Source organism: Tachypleus tridentatus, chromosome 13 (genome assembly GCF_004210375.1).
Source record: "Tachypleus tridentatus isolate NWPU-2018 chromosome 13, ASM421037v1, whole genome shotgun sequence".
Taxonomy (NCBI): Eukaryota; Metazoa; Arthropoda; class Merostomata; order Xiphosura; family Limulidae; genus Tachypleus; species Tachypleus tridentatus.
Genome location: NC_134837.1, coordinates 21,852,519 through 21,874,537, shown reverse-complemented (window position 1 = coordinate 21,874,537; position 22,019 = coordinate 21,852,519). Strand labels below are relative to the sequence as shown.

Below are 22,019 nucleotides of genomic sequence, written 5' to 3'. Positions count from 1 at the left end.
GATTCCAATATTTCAGTGAATAAATAAGCTACTTTGTTTGTGGTTTTGTCACTTACTGGCATGGGTCCTTTGGGATAGTGAAGTCAAGTTTGGTACCTTATTCATGACAGCCTTGGCAAAGGCTATGAATTATACACAATAGATATATATACACCCTGTTTGTTAGGCATGACAAGATATACATTATATGCTAGCACAACTAGCCCACATCTTAAGAACTAAAAATTCATTGCAAAAAACATTCATAGTGGTGACATTTGTGGAACATACATGAATGATGAGTGTTTATAAGTTTAGGAAGATCTATTCATGTTTTGTCATAAGTTCCACTTGGTTAAGAAACACTTTTTGTTATTTCAAAACGTACATATAAAACGTAAATTTATTTTTTGTTAGATCATCCACTGCAAAATTTAATAAAGCTTAGTAACTTATGGCAAGCGACATTCTACTGTTCTACGCTTTAAGAAAAATAACTGTAATTTAAGAACTTACTTTCAAAATAGTAATAATGTATATACATATATAATGTATTACAACCAAAATGTGACTGTATTTTACAAAATACTGGTCCACTAGAAGATAGCTGAGAATAGCCACTTTTAAAGGCCATTTTATATTCTTGGGTACAGTAATGTGAGTGCATGTGTGCCTCATTATTGCAACTTCTGTACATGTTAGTCAAGCAGGGCTGAAAGGTAAATAAAATAAAAATAATAAATATATATAGATTTAAAATGTTATGAGATTTAAGCTTCTTAGAATAAATATTTGTGTTTTCATGTTATAATTTGTAGTCATTCAAGAACAATTATTTCTTAATTTTTATAGTGATTACAAGGTTATTCAAATCTACTGAACCTGTACAGAGATACAATAGTGAAAATAACAGATATGTTTTTCTTTAAAAAATGTGATAATTATACGAATATTATAAAGATTTTACATGTGAAATTTGAAAATTTTCTGATGCATAAAAGTATTTTTAATCTTAAAATCAAAAGTGCTTTGCACGTTGAATAGTCATTGTCTGAGAAAAACATTACTTAAAAAATCATAAAACTTAAATAAACATATTTGATATTTTGTGTAGTAAAGCACTGTAATGTTTACTGATAATTTTCAAACTTTTGTGAATATACACACACTGTGTTGAAAGTTAAAGCATGAAAACAAAACAGTTAAGAGGTCAGTCCCTGGGAGCAAGCCAACAGTAAAAGAGGGCTCTTTTGATTTTAAGAAGCCATGCTGGATACTTAAGATACATATTTTATGGAGCCACTGGTATTTTGAGGGGCCATTGGCTCCCAGGCCTTTGCTAATTTTTAGCCCTGTACATTAACACAAATAATGAACAACTGCAGTTACAGTTTGATGTATAATTAATGGTTAAAGTTGGTTAAAGAGAAATATGGACTGATTAAGATCAGTGCACTACAATGTTTACCATACATTTCTCTTTCTTGCACAGATAATTGTTGATTATCTGATATAAAATATCTGCTACTTAATTATTAGTTTTTTTAAGCTTTTTTCTTGGAGATGTTATTTGTATTTTCCTCTACATGTTGTTGGTCCTTTCACATAATATTTTTTCAAAATGTTTCATTTTATACTTTTTATAAAACCATAAGTCACTTTCACATACCACTTGTAATGTTAATTGCTTTAACATATTTTATAAGAATTAATAATATTTTGCACAAACAGTCTGACAGAATGTACTTTAACCTTTTTAGATTTCAGGAAATTACAATTCATCTTAAACACATTTAATACTTGGATAAATGTATATTTATTGTCAGATTATTAAACTGTAATTCTTTTTAAAAATCCACACTTTTTATCAAATGTTATTCTTTAAATTATAGAACACATTACACAGAATACCTTGCTGAAATAGTAAGGAAGTATGATGTTGACCCTCTCCCAGTTTTCACCAATGAGGAGATGGAAATTTTGCTGAAGCAATCTGGAATTCCTCTACCACTACAATTGTGGCGTGACAAAGAGGAAAGGTATCGAAAAAAGCTGATTGAGGTTGGTTATTTTTAAACATTTTTTCAGGAATTTCTGAAGTTAGAATGATAAATACATATACACACACTACAGTACTTTATAACCATGCCATAATATAAATTATCTTTACATGATCTGCATTTGGTTAGAGTTATTTTTAAGAACTTCAAGTTGTTGATAAGCCTAGATAAACTACAATCACATAAATATGGGCAGAAATGAAAGATCTCATATATGAAATCACTTTTATATTTCTCAAGTGTCAAACACAAATTTTACAATAAATTTATATCAATACCAAACTTAAATATAAAATGATATATAAATTTGAAAAACATACATTAACCATAGAGCCTAATTAAGTCACTAAAATAACAATCCTTGTTAGTTACAATTCCCATTATTTGTTAGGAGTTATCACAATCCATGTTTTACTTACATCTAAATATATAACAGTAACCACTATTTTAACTTGTACAGTCCCATATAACACCACACAACATTATAATGCTAAAAGAATCAAAAGATGTCAATAAATTCTTACCAGATTCCATTATTCATTAAACTTTGTTACAACCATTCTAATACTTTCACAGTATAACTTATAAAATTAATAAACACAGTAAACGTTTTTGAACTAGCTACATGATCCTACATTATGGCCAAAACGTTTACTACAATGAATTTGTAGTAGGTAAACTTATTCTAGTGAACATGAATCATAAATATTTTGTATTGCAAAATATATTTTATACTTAAGTGATAAATTCACATTTTGCATGATGAACCATTTTTTTTTGGTCTAAACAAGAATTAGTGTTTGGATAAATTTTAAAACGTAATTATAAATGTATGGTACATTCTGACTTATCATGAGCACACACTCATGACTTTGTAACATTTCTATTTTGAATTTCCAACCAGCTTTTTCACTATTATGAAGGGTGCAGTGTTCACACTTTTTACCAATATTTAAACCTCAGCACTTAATGTTTAGAGCTGATAAACTATGTACAGTTGAGATTCCTGATTTCTTTTAATTCCCCTTATGAATAAAAGGGTCTACCTTTCACAAGCTTTTGGTTTAAATGTTTTTTGTTTCTATTTTTGTCTCTGAATGTTGGAACTGACATATTTTAATAAAGTTGACAACAGTGATAGCATACTCAAAATCACAAGATTTGTAGTAAGTATAACAATCTTTCACATTAATGTTATATATTACAGAATTATATGTACATCTGACAGTAACATAATTTTATATATATTTATTTCTTTCAGTCTGAGCTGATAAGATGCTATAGGTTAATCATGTCACTAATTCATAACAAAGAATTATACAGCTACTCTTCAGAATTTTGTACTTCAAATGTTTACTGTCACACATAACTGAGAGACTTTTGAATTTTGTGAACTAGATAATCAAATTAAACCTGATAGACTTGAGACTCAACAAGTTATTGGTAACAAATGACCTTATATTTTAATACATTATCACTGCTATCTTTTTTTGAGTGTCATAGAATGATATTTTGACAAAGAATATTTAATATTTAAACATATGGCTAGTGTTCACAAAATAATACTCTATTCTTGATCAAAGAGCATTAAAATTCAACCTCTTTCTGAACAAACTATAAATAAAAGAAACATCAAGTTAACAGAAAATAATGTAATTGAATTTGAGTGGGAGAAATAAATATGTCTAGAAAAAGCAAAAAAATAAAACATTTAGAAGTGCTGTGTTTAGAATTACATTAACATGCCTAAATATGCAACAAAAATACAAGTTTGAGTATTTTTCACGTTTTATTTGTGAAATAAATATTCCATTTTGTTAAATATCAAAGTTACAAAAAGTTTAAGTAAAACAAGTTTTGAGATAAATTACTTTTTAACATTAACATTTTTATATATGAGATGTAAATATGCAAGTGTTTTTTATTAAGTTTTAACTTGTTTATATTTTAACAGAGCATTGAGAATGAGTTTCCACTCCGGAAGGTTCGGTGAATATGTTTTTTTAGGACAGTTAGCCATTCTGTATCTTTTTTTGTTTGACTTTTTCATTAGTAAAGAATGGAAAACATATCTAAGAAAGTTATGTACGAGCAAGTAGTCCACAATGGGGTGTTTTGATAATTTAATTATAAATAAGTTTTGACTTTATAGCTACCTTTACAAACTACAAAATTTAGTTTTTAAACACTGTGGACAAGAATACATTTTTTTCTATATGCTGCTGGTTATTATATAGCAATTCCCATGCAACTAATTTGGGTTTCACTAGTGTATATTTAAATATCAGAATTCCATGCCTAATGAAAGAAACAACAAACTAACCTGTTGTTTAAACATTTTATGTGTAATAAATGTAGATTTATCTGAAATAAAGTTATATATTTTTCAAAATATATCCATGGTTTCTTGTTTTTGGTGTTTCATAACAGTTTGACTGTTATACTAAAGCAGTGGAATAATCTAATTTTTTACACTATTGTTGTTCTACTGAAGCAACATTTCATAAAGCAAATTTATATAAGTAAACTGTATATTTCAGACAATAAGAAAACATTCTAATTTCATGTTCTTAACACAATATTATCTTAAAGTTGATCAAGAATAAGGTTTATAAACTTAATAATATCCAAGAATAGTGAAATTTCAAACTGAATCATAGTCATAATTGACTTGTAATGTAGAATAATAAAACTATACTTTTCTTATGTGCAAAATCTAACAGTATCCATTCTGCATTGATGGTCTGCCCATCAGAATCTTTGTTCCTATAAGAAGTACTTAAAACATTGAGCTTCACATGAGAATAGCAGCAGTAAACTGTCAATAAGATGTGGCTCCTTACTGAAGACAAGTAAAGTGAGAAAAATACAAGGGCACAATAAAATAACCTTGAAAAGAATAAAAGACTTAAATGTGAACAAGGTTCTGTCTAAACAAAAACTAAATAAAAGAAAAAAAGCATATTAGACTGAACAATTAGAAGGGGTGTGCTTTGATTTTTTTTATAACAATGATGTTTTAAGTCCCTTTAAACTATCTGTCTGTTTTCAGTCCTGTTTAGTCTGATGGGAATGGTTATTCATTATTTATAGTAAGGATATCAAGTTCAGTCTTATACACATACCCTGATAACTTTTCACACACCTTCTGCTTCCAATACCATATTTAAACAGATTAAAGACACAAAGGCCTGTTGTAAACTTGATAGAATGTGTGGTCAAATTAGATTGTTGTGATTTTGGTTGTTGCAGCTATCATTCTCAAGCAAACAGCTATTGATTTGAAAGTATCATTGGAAAATTGCAAACGTTTGGTTTTTGAGGCTTATTTAACTTCAAGTATTTGTTTATTATCTTGGTAAGAGTAGAGATACTCCAAATCTGACTGCAATGGCTTCAAATTGGAAAGTTTTTGATGTATGAATAAAGACAATCTTCTGCTGTGCAGGAAAAATAAGTTTTGCAAACCCACTTTTTTCACCATAAATTATTATACATTAGAAATGAATATGTTAAATGCAGTGAGTTCTTACACAGTATAACAAAACTAAAAACAATACAATTTACCACAGTATATGCGACATAAACGTAAATTATATGGGGAGGTTAATCAGTCTACATATGTGATAAACTGGTATTTCTGAACTATTGAAAATAATTAGTTTAATACAGAATATATAAAAATGTAAAATGTATCTCGTGCTGCTTAATAACAAAAGTATAACATGAAGAATAAAGGGTTATGTTTAATGAGTGTAATAATATATGTTTGTTTTTGAATTTCATGCAAAGCTACACAAGAGTAATCTGCACTAGCCATCCCTAATTTAGCATTGTAATACAAGAGGGAAGGCAGCTAGTCATCACCACCCATTGCCAAATTTTGGACTGCTCTTTTACCAATGAATAGTGGGATTGACCATCACATTATAATGCCCTGATGGCTGAAAAAGTGAGCATGTTTGGTATAACAGGGATTTGAACCCACAACCCTCACATTACCCGAGTCAAATGCCTTAATCCACCTGGCCATGCCAGGCCAATGATATATATATATAGGCACAGATATTGACATTAGGTAAACAGGATATTCAATACGAGTTGGCCTTGAGAAAGAGCCTATCATAACCTAGAGTTGTTTATGTCAGATTTAGTTTGTGCCAAAGAGGTGTTTAAAGTATGTAAAAAAACACAAAAAAACAGTTAGTGAGATAGTAGTTATAAGAATTGTTAACAGGTTTCTATAAAGATAAAATTAAAATAATTGCAAAAAATAGTAGGAATCAGAGAAAATAAAGAAATTTAAGCATGAATGATACTAATAATTTAAAGTAAATGTCATTGTGCATTTAGTTTTCAAAATCTTTTCAGGAACTTGCAAAGGTCAACAGTTCTGGGATAAAGATTAATGCTATTTGTCATTACAGTATTTAATAGTGCTAGTGAGCTTTTTTAATCTTCATATTTCTGTTAGTTTCTCTCTAAGCTTGTCAATTTAATGTCTTCAAAAGTATTTCCAGGCATTTTAAAGTGTTTTGGGACCAGAAGTTCTTTGTTTTTTTGACAGTTGGTTTGTGGTTGTTATATCTTTTCTATATAGTTGTTTTGACCTACATATTGGAAGATGGATTTTTGACACTAAATTAAGAAAATAAATTTTTTTGCAGAGCAAGTTATAGGTTTATTGATTTAGAATTGCTTTTGGTTGTCTTTATCAGAAACTTTGTCCATTTACTGCATGACTTCCACCTGGTGTCGACTTAAAGTATACTTTAGGAAGAACAAAATGTGAATGCAAAGTTTTATTTTTTATGAAAGAAACAACAGGAGCTTCGATAGTAATGGAGTTTAGTCAATCATTAAGTTGAAGGAGCTAAAGGGTTTGGGTGAGAAGTAATAACCAGTAGAACAAGAGAAGAATTGGTTTCAGGTAAATACTTCAAGACAGATAACTGGGCATATTGTTAGCTTTCATCAATGATGATGAGAAAACCCACTTGTAGAGAAATATGTGCAAAAATGGCTGGTTTGGGACAAGAACATTTTTATGTAGAGGAGCAAACAACGTTTTGACCTTCTTTGGTCATCATCAGGTTCACAAAGAAAGAAAGAGGTAACTGACCGATAGCTGATCACATGTTTGAAGGGGGTCATGTAACTGAGTATAGGAATGTAGAGGGCATGCTTAGATGTTTGATTATATTCATTAATATAGGTATAAAGATATTCCTTTGTATTGGTTTATTTTGGGTTTGAGTTGTCGTATAAGTAAGACTTATTTAATTGACCGGTCGAAATGTTGTTTGCTCCTCTACATAAAACTTTTCTCAACCCAAACCAGCCGTTTTTACATATATATTGTTAGCTTTGTCTAGTTGTTGGGTGATACTGTTCCGTTATAACTTGTTTCAAAAAAAATTAATGTAATGGTCACAGTTCTTACTGTCAGAGCATATCTTCTTACAGTTTAAGTGATAATGTGATAATGCATTGTAATGTGTGAAGAATGACAGCCTCGTTCATGTAAATATTGTGGTTCATCCATTGATTTTCAGTACAAATTTGTATGTATAACACAGTTTTTTAATGTTAGGTTTACATCAAAGAATCTTATTTGGATTGTGGAGTGGTCTTAATTTAATGGAATTGTGGAAGGTGATAGCATGTCTATAAAAGGACAGTAATGAATCTTTGTGTCCAAACTGAAGGAAAAAATACATCATTAAAGTCTCCTTCTGGTCACATCCAACCATCAGGAAATCACATCTAGAGTTTTATTACTGCAGTTAAATGAATTCATTTCAACCCATTAAATCTGATTCAAAGGTTCAAAACAATCTCAGATATAGTGAACATACTGCTCTGATTTCACTTAAACACAAAAAGGAAATCATTATTAAACCTGCTGATGAAGGCAGTGCCATTGTTATTCCAGAAAAATCCAACTACATCAACAAAGCTTACCAACAACTCAATGACACAAACCACTATGAAAACGAACATCTGGACCCCACACTACAATTTGTTAAAATTATTGAAGATAAGTAATTTACAGAAAAGCCAACACATTAGTTGTGAAACATCAGAGTTCATTTAACCTAAACACACAGTTCCTGGTCACTTTTACATGTTATCCAATATACACAAACCCAACAATCCTGGTCATTCTATTATTTCTCATTGTGGTATGCCTACTGAAAACATACCTGCTTCTGTTGCTCACCATATCAAAGTTAACAATTCTTATTATTGTTATCCTGCTTAACTCTTTTTATTACTTTACACACCTCTTTGACACAAATTAAACCTGACACCAACAACTCCAGGTAAAATGAACTAAGATGGGATTCATGAAGTATTGAAAATAATACAGTTTACTTCAGAACATACAGAAATGTAAAATCTTGTCAGATTAAATACATCAAAACAACCATGCAGTGGTCTGACATTCAGAACACACTGCCCTTTTTTATACTGCCTATTATTATATAGCCTACCAAAAACAATAAGGCAAGTACTACTACCTCATAAATAGTATTCTCTAACCTCACATTTCATACCCACCCAAAACAAATAAATTTTACAAATCAAGCTTGAACAACAAAAAAGCAGTAAAACATTGGTAAATTACTTTGCGAGTCGATCAAAATTAAGATCATTCATGAACTGAATTTGTGGCATATTCATAGAATAATTATTGGTTAATATTAGTTAGATTAACAACTTCTATTGTATAGAAAAGCCAGTACATTTTGATAATACTGCATTCCAATAATGGCTTTTATGTTATGTTGCTTAGTAACAAAAGTATAACCTGATATGAATTGTATACATAACGAACCTGGGGATGTGTTCCTTTTGTAATTTAGTCTCTGTAGATTAAAGAGGTTTGTTTTGTTTTTAATCAAAAACACACATGATAGAAACAGAAAATAGCTTAATTTAGAAATGAGTTAAGTTTAAACCTGAAGCCATATTTTTACTTTCATGTTAAATTTTATGCACTTAGCTCCAGGCTATGTGATGCCACACTGTGTATTTATGTTAGGCTTATGATACCAACACTCAGTACACTTATAAGGTTTCATGCCACCCAACCCCCTTGCACTAAACTCTTATTGGAAATACAATAATTGAACTATTCTCTCTGGATAAATACATTATGGCTTTTATGACTTCTCCTATTTTGAGAAATCAAGTGTGATGTGACACACACTGGATTTTATATAGCTTAAATGTAAAGAGATGACAAGAGTTAGGTGGCCTGAGTCACTTTGACAAACACAACTGTTTATTTTTGTATAAATAAAAATTTACATTACAATTTAATTATTCTAATCCAAGCCAAAAGAAAGTGTTATAAATTACAAAATTAAATACTTAGACACCTTAATGTACAATGATAATCGAGTATCACATATTTGAGTATTAGGCTTATGATAAATAGGTTAACCATCTTATAACACTTTCAATGACAGCAGATATTCAATGATTTAATGTAAAACAACAGGAACAATGTCTGTACATTTTCATAATTAAATGAAAAGTTGGATTTTATATGTATTTCATGCAAGTAGAACCACATTAACCCAGACTAGCCTAGAATACATGCAATTATGGTAGCTTTAACTCAAAACTAGGTGGTCCCATGTGTTGGATTAGTAGATATGAACACTCTTGACTTTGCTGATGCAGATATTATCCCACAAATTTATCTGTTGTATTATTAAAATGTTAACTGGTTGAGATTTTGCTGTGATCAAATATACAGCTGCTAAATATGTTTCTGGTGGAATGGCTTATACCTGTAGCAATACATCACTGTAAAAATCTGTTTTTAAGTGTAATTAAACTTCTGTACAAGTTTAATGAACAATTATTTTAGAAACAGTAGCCAATCAAAAGTCAAATTAGCAAATACAGGTTTATGATAAACAAAAGCAGGAAAATAGTTACATAGATTCTTATGATCCACAAAAGAAATATTTATTTCACTGTTCCAGATTTGGCTATTCAAAAACATAAAAATTAATTAATACAGCTTTTATGACTGACAATATCCTTAATACATTTATTATACTTTATTATAATGAATGAATAGTCCTGCAAATTATTTTGGATAAAAAAAAAAGACATCAGCTAAATGAATTAATCATAATTATTAACTGTTATAAGGCTGTTTGTACTTCAGAAAAACTTTTACAAATAAAAAATATTTTTTCTTTAAAATGGAGACCAGTGATATCCAGATGTATGGCATTTAAACAACATACCAGGATTTAAAAAGACACAATTTGAATAACTGTGAAAAGATTTCAATATAAATTATCCAACACTTTTTCTGGAGCAAATGTAGATATTTTTTTTTCTTAAGGATGGATTGAGCTGGTTGTGTGATCTAAAAATCTTGATCCATGGCAGATATTTTTTGATGTTTTCTTCAGTTTTGAGAATGGGATAAAGAATTCTCCTCTTTCCCACATGATCTAGTAATCATCTTGCATTTTTCTTGAAGGCACCTTAAGCATACTTTTTTTTATCATTTTCCAATGTTGAAATGAAAAAACAGGATACCACAACACCAAAAAACTAAATGAATATCACTACAGGCAGATAAGCATGTGGTGGATTGTGAATCTTCTGACTGGCAAACTGCATTTGTTTTCGTGATTAGTGAATTGTTGACAACAGTACAAAGGGGTTACAATCAAACATACCCCTTTTCCTGGTATCCCATAGAATCTGTGTAGAGTTCAACATTGGCAATTCATTCCAATATTAGGTCTAATAAAGTCACTTTATCATAAATCACAGTCAAGCATGGTCTAAGATAAGTATGTTTGTCATTTACCATTGTGATATGATCTTATTCCTTATACAAGTTTATAGCTAAGTTTTATTGATAAAATATTTTTCTACCACAAACATTTTGTAAACTAAAGTCAAAGAAATATAAGCTACTGTTTTGTTTTTATTTTTTGGAAAAAAAGTTTAGTTTTCTGAGATTTAAATTCAAGATACTACATACTTCTACTCAGTTTGTTATATACATAGGATTTGCTCAGTGGATTATGGATTATTTTTATCTTTTCTTTGTATAATTTGGTATTTTTCATCATCAATTCCAATTAATATTCTTAAAAAACAGGCAATTTATTAATAAAATAATTTAGATCAGTTAGTTATCCTATTTTTGTTGCACCTATGCTACTTCAAGTTTTCTAGGAACATTCTTTTGTATCTAGCTAGTCCTCTTTTAGCCAAAATAATAATTCTGACTCTCACTTTCACATATTCCACAAGATGTTGGAACGTATCCAAAGTAATAAGAGACGACCACATGTCTACCAATGCAGCTAACAAAGATAAAAAAAAAAAATGAAGTCAGTATCATGCTAAAGAAACCAATCTATTACCATCCTAGAAGAGTCTACTGCCACAAAAATACATAGCCACTATAATGAGGTGATGGTGAGATAAGGCAAAAAAATTATATGGTTTTCCAGGTGAACTCAAACATACTATGAAAACATCCTTCATACCATTAATAACGTGTGAAGGTAAAATACAACTTGGACCCACAATTTGCATCTTGGAATGCCTAGTATAGGTATTAACACTTTTACTAGTAAAGCAGAGAACATTGTTTTGACCTTCCTAGATCATCTTCAGGTTAACAAAGAGTGCATCTTAGGGACAAAGGCATATGTGGGTTTCTCGTCATCAAGAACTGGACCCAAGATTGTTCATGAGGTTTCCTCTTTGTTATATAAACACATCAATCTTATTGCAAAGTAAATCTAATCATATATGATTTTTAAGCATAATTATTATGTATTATATTGTTCAGTGTAAAGCATAAACATTTTTGGAAGTATTTCATACAATATTTTCCCAATCAAAACATATATTTACATTTTAATATCATAAATTATCTGTGAACATTAAGTTAATCAACTTCAGGATATAAAGTCTTATTAAGTAGTAATTAACCAAATTCGTCCAAAGAATTAAAGGTTGCATCTTTTAACAGCCTTCTCCTCTCTTCAGAACAGAGAAACAAATTTCACTCAAGAAACAAGGAGTAAACATTATTTTACAATTTTCAACCATAGAACGTTTAACTTTCTAAAATGAAACAAATCTTATAAAATCAAGAGAAAATGTTTGTCCATGAAATAAACAGAATTTAAAGACCATAAAATGTTTTTTCATTTAACAGAAGTGAATCAATATTCTTAGAACCAAATGCTAGCTCTTCCAACAAAAAACACTTCTCTTAATGTAATTTTACCTGACAGCAATAAAAGGAGTTCTGTCCATAATCTATTTCTGTAAAAAAATTTGAGCAAATGAGTGATATTTAAGGTTGTAAAAGAGAGTTACAAAATCTAGTGTTTTGAAAACAAAACAACCTTGAACTGTATGTTTGGGCATGTAGTAAATGAAGTATGCTTTCTGTCTCTTCAGTCAATAAATTTTTTAATTATGTTCCTCTTCACAGTTACCCCTCCAGGTACAGCGAGGTACTCAAATGAATTTAACACTTGCATTTATTTAGTGATAAATGGAGTTTTGCAAGTAAATAGCAGATTATTTGGTTCTCAATTAAACTTTGTAGAATGGACAGCAACTGCCTGTTGTGGAAAGACAAGTGTAGAGGACAATGTTTCAAAAGTCTTCTGCCTTTCGTCTTCAGATCCTTTCGAAACATCGTAAAAACAAAAACCCCTTTTGTTAGGAGGTCTAATTTCTCTTCGCTTCTGATAAACAGTGAGATACTAAATATTTTAGCTTCCAAAATACATTGCATTCATATTAAAAAAGGAATAGAATGTTGTGTGCCCAAATAACAGCATAATATACAGTAACAAATTAATGAAAATAACCTTATTTGAGCAAACATGAACATATGAAGTACTTACAGTAAGGCTGTGATGATTAGATATCAGCCATCAGGGTTAGCAGCCTTTAATCAATCAGTTATTAAGTTTTATTTTTCTTGCTGTTATTAGATACTAGCTATTACTAAGTTTATATTATATGATTTGATTGCTAATCTGACACAATCTTCAGAAAAATCATTAAAAACACTGTATGAGGGGACAGGAGCTAAGATTTGACCATGATGTTTTTGACAGAGGCAGGAATTTATAGGAAATCCATAGATATGGCTAAATACTTTAATTATATATCAAACAGCCAAACAATATAAAGGTAAGCACATTAGACAGCCTACTTTCCAAAGAAATGGATTTGTTATACCAAAGATGCTAATAAGATTTTCACACCACTAAAAATCTGTTTGATGAAGGACATCTGAAACACTAGAACTAATTAATTTGTAACTAAATAAAAATAGTGTTTAAATGATTTTATAGACTTATAACCATGAACTGATTGGGCTACTAGAACATAAATATGTACACTGAGGGACTTAATGAAAAGAGACAAAATAACTCTTAACAAAGACATTAGAATAGATTAGATTAATGGAAAGAACCAGACAAACTAAATTAATGAAAACAAAGCTACCTTTTGTGAAGAGGTAGAATAGATTTTGAGTTATGTGTTGTTTCCTACACTGAGAAAGTAGATATAATTCAAAGATCTCACTATAAAATGTACTCGATTTTACAACTTATAAAATAATTAAATTTTTTAATGTCAGATATTCACCATAGCATGTTAGAAGTTCTTTTAAATTGCTTGTGGAATAAATTAATGGATTATTACAGATAATTACAACTGTAGTAGTTTTACACTCAATATCAAATAAACTACTTTAAACTTCTACCACCTGTTTAAGACTACTCTCAATCATACATCAAAAGGCTTGATGTAATTACTTTTGAGAATATATAGCTTTAATAGCAATGAACAGTGATCAAACAATGTACCAGAGTAATCAATATTAGATGGAACAGAAATTAGCTATAAAATTAATCCATGCCTAAATTTCTACTAATGTGTTAAGCAATGCTAAAATTGCATTCAATATTAAAGTACAAATGCTCAAAGGTTTCCTTTTATACTGTTTTATGGTGATCCAGTGAGTTAAACACGACTAAACTGCTTGATGAAGATTTACACAAAATATAGCAGTTGTTCTCTAACTTTAAAAACTTGTGTACCATTTCATACTTTAAGTTCTTAATTTTCACCCAAGTATACTTCAACTGATTCAAACATAAATATATACATAAACCTGAGGTCTTGACTAATAAAAGTATTGAATACAGTGACTAATAAAACTATAACAGAACTTAAATAAACTGTAATTGTACAGACTCAGTTACTTAGTCATTTATGGGGGGAGGGCAGTAAAGTAAACACTGGTGAGTCTTGCAAGCTGAGGTAAAAATCTAGAAATGGGTAGAGAGGAATTTGTATGCAAAGCAGCAGCTCAAATTGGGTTTTTACAAGTGTTATAATTTTTTTTATGTATCACAGATATCTACTCCAGGTACAATTATCTAAAAATCTGTGTTATAATTTTAGGGTAAAATACCAAATATTGATAAAAACAAACAAAATATTGAGATTTAACTTCATATTTGTGTTTGAACCATGATACTTCAAACAAAGCTTTGTTTCAAAATGATAGTGAATGGGTAATTTAGTGAGCCTGACAGCATCAAGAAACTATCTTTAATAACAGTTCTTAAATACCATTTACAAAAATACTATCAGTATTCTATTAAGTGTCATATCAGATTACAACAGAACCAGAATTATTACTAGTTAGCAATTGATAATGATAAACACATAATAAATAAAAATAAGAAAACTCAATAACAGCAAAAAACATGTATGCATATGCATATCTCTCTAAAAGGTTTATTCAAACACTTATCAGTACCAATAAATATAAGTGAGTCATATGTGAAAGCTTGATTCTAAAGTTTTACTAAAACAGTACTTTAAGTTCTACTTGAACTCTGGATAGAAGTATTACCTTGTTGCCATATAAGCAGAATCATACCCATATTCAATAAAGGACAGAGCAGGAGAGTGAATGTTGGCTTTTGCAGGAAAGAATTTTCCACCTATCACAACATGGAAAGTGTTTTTCAAAATATAGTCATTGGTGACAATTTGAGGATTTCCACTGCTATCAAGGTTCTGGATAAACCCCAGACAAACCTATGAATATACAATCATAACTGTACACATTTACAAAATTAATTAGAAAATAAAACAATTTATTGATGTTTGTTCAAAAAACTTGTAACGTGTCTTAACAAGTCACTGACCTGAATAGAAAAGCTAGTCACATTAGATTGTGACATGATATTAAATGGTAAGTTATTTATTTGCACTAAGTGAAGAACTTGCTTTGTTTCATGGGTGAACAGAACTGTAAAAAAATTTATTAAAGATTATTTAAGGTTGACACTTATACTTCAATATGCAAGACAAATCATGCTTGAAAATGAGGCATATATTAAATGATTCTCAAGAACATAAACTCTGGTATACTTGTCAAGTTTAAGATTGAAATGAAACTAGGAAGATAAGCCATTTTTTTTAATGTTTTAAAATAATTTAATCTTGAGGACTAGTACTGGTTTCATGTTCTAAGTAAAGAGTAATGCCTAGATATGAAACTAATCTGAAAACTAAGCCATATTTCTTTGGTTCCATGTTGGTGTTAATTGGTGCAAAGCAACTGGGTTATCTGGACTCCAAGTTCCTGTGGAAAACAATGGGAAAGCATTGAGCCCACACAGACTTGGAATTGCCAATCCATTAAAAAGTTTTGGATAAAAGTGGGTAAATAGCCATGCAACCCATATGAGTTGTGGTTTCACAAAATGCCATACTTCCATGTAGTATCATGAGCCTTTTCAAGGTTAAAGAATATTGAAAAAATGCTGGTTGTGAACTTAATCAAAGGTTCATTCTGGTTTTGACATCTTACATGCCAAGCAAGGGAATGGGCCCACTGAAAAGCAACATGATTTGAATTTGTGAAACACCTGCAAAAGGTATCCCAGGCTCATTTTTAGCCTTCCATGCCATTTGGGAGACAGAACTCCACTACAGACAAAGATACAATGGAAAACATGTCGAGGTTTGAGGAACACATTGAGCAGTTGCCAAAACAATATAGTCAGTCACTGCTGCCATGCAGTCATCTACTGATGTCACACAGACAACTGCAGGATCAAGTTCCAAGAGAGCAACGAAATAGGGCCAGTTCATCTGGTCCAACTTTCACTGAGGCAAATGAGTCAGGTGGCATCAACCACCACCAGTCTCCCTCAAAATGATAAGAAAATGACCACTGCCCTGTGGGTCACTGTCAACCCTCTAAGAAAAGAGAGGGAAAAATCAGCAGCAATAAAGGACTGAATAGGTGCATGAAAACAAGTACAAGAATCAGTATTGAAGAAAGATAGGTTGTGATCCAAGAGCATATGCTTTACAGGACAACCCCTCCCATCAGTATCAGCACCACCAAAAAGGATATTATGTTCATTAAAGTTCCCCAGGATTAAAGATGGAGATGGCAACTGTTCAATGAGACCATAAAGGTCTGATTGTTCATAGGTCTCTCCAGGAGACAGGACAACCAGTAATGGCATGATCTGAGGAAATATGGATGGCAATGGCCTCAAGGGTGTATTGATTGACAAAAACAAGGTGGGCACATGCTAGTTGACCAGTAGTGCCATCTCTCCTGTTAGCAGATGTAGGTTCCAGTGACTGAGGGTAAGAATGAATAAAGGTTCAACGTCTCAGGGCTGAAGAAGATGGCCACCTGTCTACAGGAATTCAAGGCCAAAGTGGCATGTTGGGGTTGGATCCCTCATCCACCAGGTCCTTTCTTCCTCTTCATGGGTCGCCACGCATGGCCAACATGTGGGTGGATGTTTAGATACCAGAGGAGGTCCCCTCACCATATAGAGGAATTCATCTGCAGATGGGTATAGATTCAGAATAAATTAAAACTTCTGCATAAAGATAAAAAGGAAGAAAACACATGGTATGCCTACATGCCACATTTTATAGTTTTAAAATAAAATGCCTCACATAAATACATGTAATGCCTCAGTAAGAAATAATTTTAAAAGACCAGCTTTTTCATTTCCATATGATATGTAACTGGAAACTTTGTCTTATGTATTGTTTTCCATGTCATAAGTTATAAAAAAAACAACTAACTAACTGATAAAAGTGAGCATTCATTAATGATGTTTGAGAATTTTCAATGAACCAATAAGAATATTAATACACTAAAATCTAACTTATCTATTTAACCATAATAAGCTTGTGATGTTTACATGAACCAATAAAAATTTTAGTACAACAAAATACAACTTAAATTGTTCTGTTTACAGCATAGCTAATTATGTTTAAACAAACCAAATAAGAGTTTTAACATAATAAGATACAATGTACCTGTTTCCCAACAGTAAAGCTAATATGTTTAAATGAAGCAATAAAAACTTTAATATAAATACAACTTATCTGTTTAAATAAATCAAAAAGAATTTTAATACAATAAAATACAGCCTATCCCTTTGCCCAAAGTAAAGCTAATTTTCTCAACCCAAACGAGCTGTTTTTACATATATATTTTTCTCTACAAGTGGGTTTTCTCAACATCACTAAAGCTAATTTTGTTTAAAATGAACCGAATAAGAATCTTAACACACTCAAATGCAACTTATCTGGTTTGCTTATAATAAAGCAGATGATGTTTAAAGGAACCAACAATAATTTTGATGCACTAAAGTGAAAGTTACCTGTTTGCCCATAGTAAAGCCATAGCCAGTTGTTGTTGTCAAGCCAATGCATTTGTCACCCAAATAAATGGGTTCTCCACCCCATGGCCAAACATCATTATGAATATCATGGTCTTCCAAAACTAGCTGAATGTAACGTCTCTTGACACCTTCATTTTTCTGCTTCAGTAGTGCCTCTTTTCCCATAAAATCTCCTTTCTGTAAACAAAGAAAAAATTCACAACTAAAAATAGAAAACAAGGGTTAAAAATGACATTCAATGTATATTAAGTGCAGGAAATCTTCAGAAAGCAACAGTCAACTTTTATTAAATAAATTGCAGACAGAGAAAGATGAACATCATACATAAATTAATTCCTAAAAATAAAATTTTGTCTTAAGATATGACTATAATATTTTATTGAATTTAAGGTAAGTCATGACAAAATATACAAATGTAACAAGAAAGTCAAATAAAAGTTTATGATAAATATCTAAACACAATTTTAAAATCTGATAATAAAGTATGAGATTCTCTACATAACTTTACATATTATTTCACAAAATGAGAAAGTAAACCAAACATCATTAAAATATAATTAACCAGAACTGTACATAAATAATCATGTGCAAGATTCTTCATTATACAAAAAACTGGAAACTACAGATGTATTGCTGTGATGTCCAAACTTATTGTTGACTTTATACAGAAGACAATTACTTTCAAATTATCTTTAATTTATTACACAATGCAAGTTCACAACAACTGAAACATGAGAATGAATAATGACACTTACATCAAATTTTACCCTAAAACCTCTACCACACTCTAGAGGGGTTGTAGTGGTGTCCATGTCTTTTCCCCAGAATGCATAAAACTTTTCTATTCGTAAAGTTCTCATAGCATAATACCCAACATGTTTGATTTCATACTTGGCTCCAACATCCACTAAAAGATCATAAACGTGGAGGGCATACTGAAATTATAACACATCTATTGTTAGGTTCAGAACTATGAAGAACGTAAGATATATATAATCAAGCTTGTTAGGTTGACAAGAGCTGACAAGGTACTGGATTTATCATCTAATGCAAGCAAATATCTTTCAGAATGTGTGCTAACTAAACCAAGAACAACATTAAGTAAGTAAAGAATAATGAGATTTCATTTACCTTTACTATGAGTTTAAAATCATTCAGAGGCCTACTAACACAGACAAACATGTAATTAATAATATCTGAACATCCAACAAAGGGGGAACAAACATGGAAAACATATGTAAAAAGACATACTTACTTAATTACAAAAGGAATCAAAAATATAATATGCACGGATAGCAAACTAAAATAAGAATCACCACCAAAGATGACACACTTTACCAATGACAGTCAAGTATATGTCAAAACAAAATTTCTGTACTTAATTATGGGGAAAAAAAAAAAACACCAACACATGTACATGAAACAAACTTATACAAAATATATCTATTTGATATTAGCTTAACAATATCAAAGAATAAAACATGGATGCCACATTATAATAAAACAAATCATGATTAACACTAAAGAAGAAGAATATATTAAAGTACATTACACTAAACTGAAAATGTATTTCCAACAAGATAATCACCTTTCTTGACTTATACTGCCCTCTATTATACACATTTTCACTTCCCACCAGCATAGATACTCATGCTTACCTCTGCATACTAACAATCAAATTATTATGCAGCATCTCTTCACCTACAGAAGTGCAACACTACCTCTATTATAATTAACACCCTCTCTAACCTCGCAGCTGTTAAACACTTCAAGATTGGTCAGAGCACACCAAACCACACCAAAGTTGGGAGAATAGGTGGGATATGTGCGAGGAGTTATCAACTAGAAATACAATTTCAGTTTAGGAAAAATGTTAGTTTCCAATACAATATTTTACTCCCAAAAAGCTACAAACCCATACTGATCCAGTGGAGAGCATGTGAAAAGATGATCCCCCTTTAGGAAGTGCCCATAAGAAAACCAAGTAACTGTAAAAATGAATTAAAAACAACACACCCATGAAAGAATGCACCATTTCTGAGTAAGGTGCACTCTTCAACTTTTAATAATGTGTCCCCCAAACATGGAAGAACCCCAAGATAATATTACAGAATTAACGATATGCCTTGGTGTAGAGTGGCTAGGATGTGAAAGATTATAATGGAAGTTCATCCTCAATCAAGTAGGAAGAGGGATCTCAGTCTTTCACCTTAACATTGGGTACCAGCTGGGAAGATGAGCTTCTGTATGCATCTCCAACATAATCAACACCTTGCAGATGGTAGGAAGGTGAAGAGCCCAGGCCCTCTGGTCCAAAACCTGGCCAGCATTGGAAGTTATTTGTAAATTTCATGGTAAGAAGAGGCTTCTTAACCTTATCCATGTGGGAATTAATTTGTCTAATGCAGCTACAACCAATATCAAGTCCATCGTAAACCAACGTACATCCAGCAGACTGTAAGAAGAGGAATAACTACCTGGGATTGCATCTGCAGTCCAAAACATGGCTGCATTCGGATTTATAGTCTAATTCATAGTAGGAGGAAAGCACAATCCAACCAACTCTTGATCTCCGGGAACTGATATCTGGCTGTCAGTAAAGAGGACGGAGGCTCAATGGGAGAGGCAAACTTCAATATTTATAGCAGAGTGCTACATCCAACACCTGGTGGCATCTGGAATTATACATCAGGTCTGCAGCAGAAAGGGCATCACATCTTAGAGAATTTAACCCAAAAGGATAATGAGATAAAGGTTGTGGGAGGTGTCAGGATTTCACAGAAGAAATAAATTGACTTAGGAACCATGGGAAGGAGCACTGCACGTCATATATCACCGAGGAATCCTGACCAGGTAAAGGAATCAGGTAGGATCAGTAGGGTCATAAAGATAGGAAAAGGAGGGAAGGGAAAAAGAAGTGAAGAAAAAAGTACCTCTCTTAAGTAGCTACAGAGTTGGGCATAAAGAAATGATAAGGAAAGGGGTGAACATAGGAAATAAAAAAACGAAATGCAGAAAACATTAATTATGAACACATCAGAATAACAATGTTTGCATGTCAACAAGAGCAAGAAAAGAGGTTTCAAGTAAAGACTAGTTAAATACACAAATACAAAGGTTTCAATGGAGAACAGTAAAAAGCATGGATTGGTTGGTTGGTTGGTTTGGTGCTTTATGGCACAAAGCAGCTTGGCTATCTGACCCAAACATCTGGTAAAAAGTTAAAGTAAATTTATTAAAATTCATAAAAGGAAATTAAGGTGAAAGAAAAAGTAAAAAAAAAAACACAACATAAATAGCATTAAAACCAATGTTTACATCCAGTCTACAGCAGTAAGAGAAAAACTACGGTAATACAAGTTGTAAAGGACTTTCTGTAGCATAATTGTAATTATCATAACTCACCTTGAAGACTAACAGGTAAGTATAAAAATCACTGTCAGTCACCTGAAGTTGGCCTTTCCAGTCCTGGTTCCAAGTTATTTGATGTTATGGCCATTTTCAAAAAGTAATTAAAAAATTTTAAAAGATGTGTAGCAAAATTTTAATAATAACTCATGAAGAAAACTAACGGGTAGTTCAAACAGCAGCGTTAGTCACCTAAGTTGGCCTTTCCAGTCCTGGTTTTGAGTTATTTGATGTTTCGGCCATTTTCTAATTTCAAATCGAGCTAGATGGACTGTGATTCGTAAAAGGGAATCACATTAAAACAAGGCCTAATGTATAAATTAAAAAATGTTTAATAAAAATGGGCAAACGGCCATGTAACCCATATATATGGTTTCTCAAAATTCCATACCTCAATTTTGTATCACAAGCCTTCTCAATGTCAAAGAATATTGATACAAGATGTTGTCATTTGAGAAAGGCTTCTCTGATTGATGTTTAAAGTCGAATCCGGTGGTCCACGGTGGACCTCTGTCATCAAAACCCACACTGGGTGGGTGAGAAAAGGTTGTTTGATTCAAGGAACTAAGCAAGATGAACATTAACCATCCTCTCTAAGGTCTTACAGTGACAGCTCGTCAAAGCAACTGGATGGTAGTTTGAAGGAATCTTGGAATCTTTCCCAGGCTTAGAGAAAGGTAGGACAATAGCCTGGTGCCAGGCATCAGGAAAAACATTCTCCTGCCAGATCCCACTAAAAACAATCAGAAGAATAACAAAAGAAGCAGGAGATAGGTGGTCCAGCATTTCACTGTGT

At 31.4% G+C, this 22,019-nt stretch overlaps 1 protein-coding gene across 1 annotated transcript in view; it reads right to left on the bottom strand.

The window, feature by feature from the left end:
* Positions 1-1,861: 1,861 nt before the first annotated feature.
* Positions 1,862-22,019, bottom strand: part of LOC143240205 (pyruvate dehydrogenase phosphatase regulatory subunit, mitochondrial-like) — a 115,352-nt gene continuing 95,194 nt past the window's right edge. The window contains exons 17-20 of the mRNA XM_076482294.1: positions 18,571-18,750; positions 17,795-17,992; positions 14,998-15,185; positions 1,862-1,989 (exon numbers count right to left, since the gene is read on the bottom strand). Coding sequence (XP_076338409.1) covers positions 1,878-1,989; positions 14,998-15,185; positions 17,795-17,992; positions 18,571-18,750 — 678 coding nt within the window. The 3' untranslated portion in view covers positions 1,862-1,877. The remainder of the gene's footprint in view (positions 1,990-14,997; positions 15,186-17,794; positions 17,993-18,570; positions 18,751-22,019) is intronic.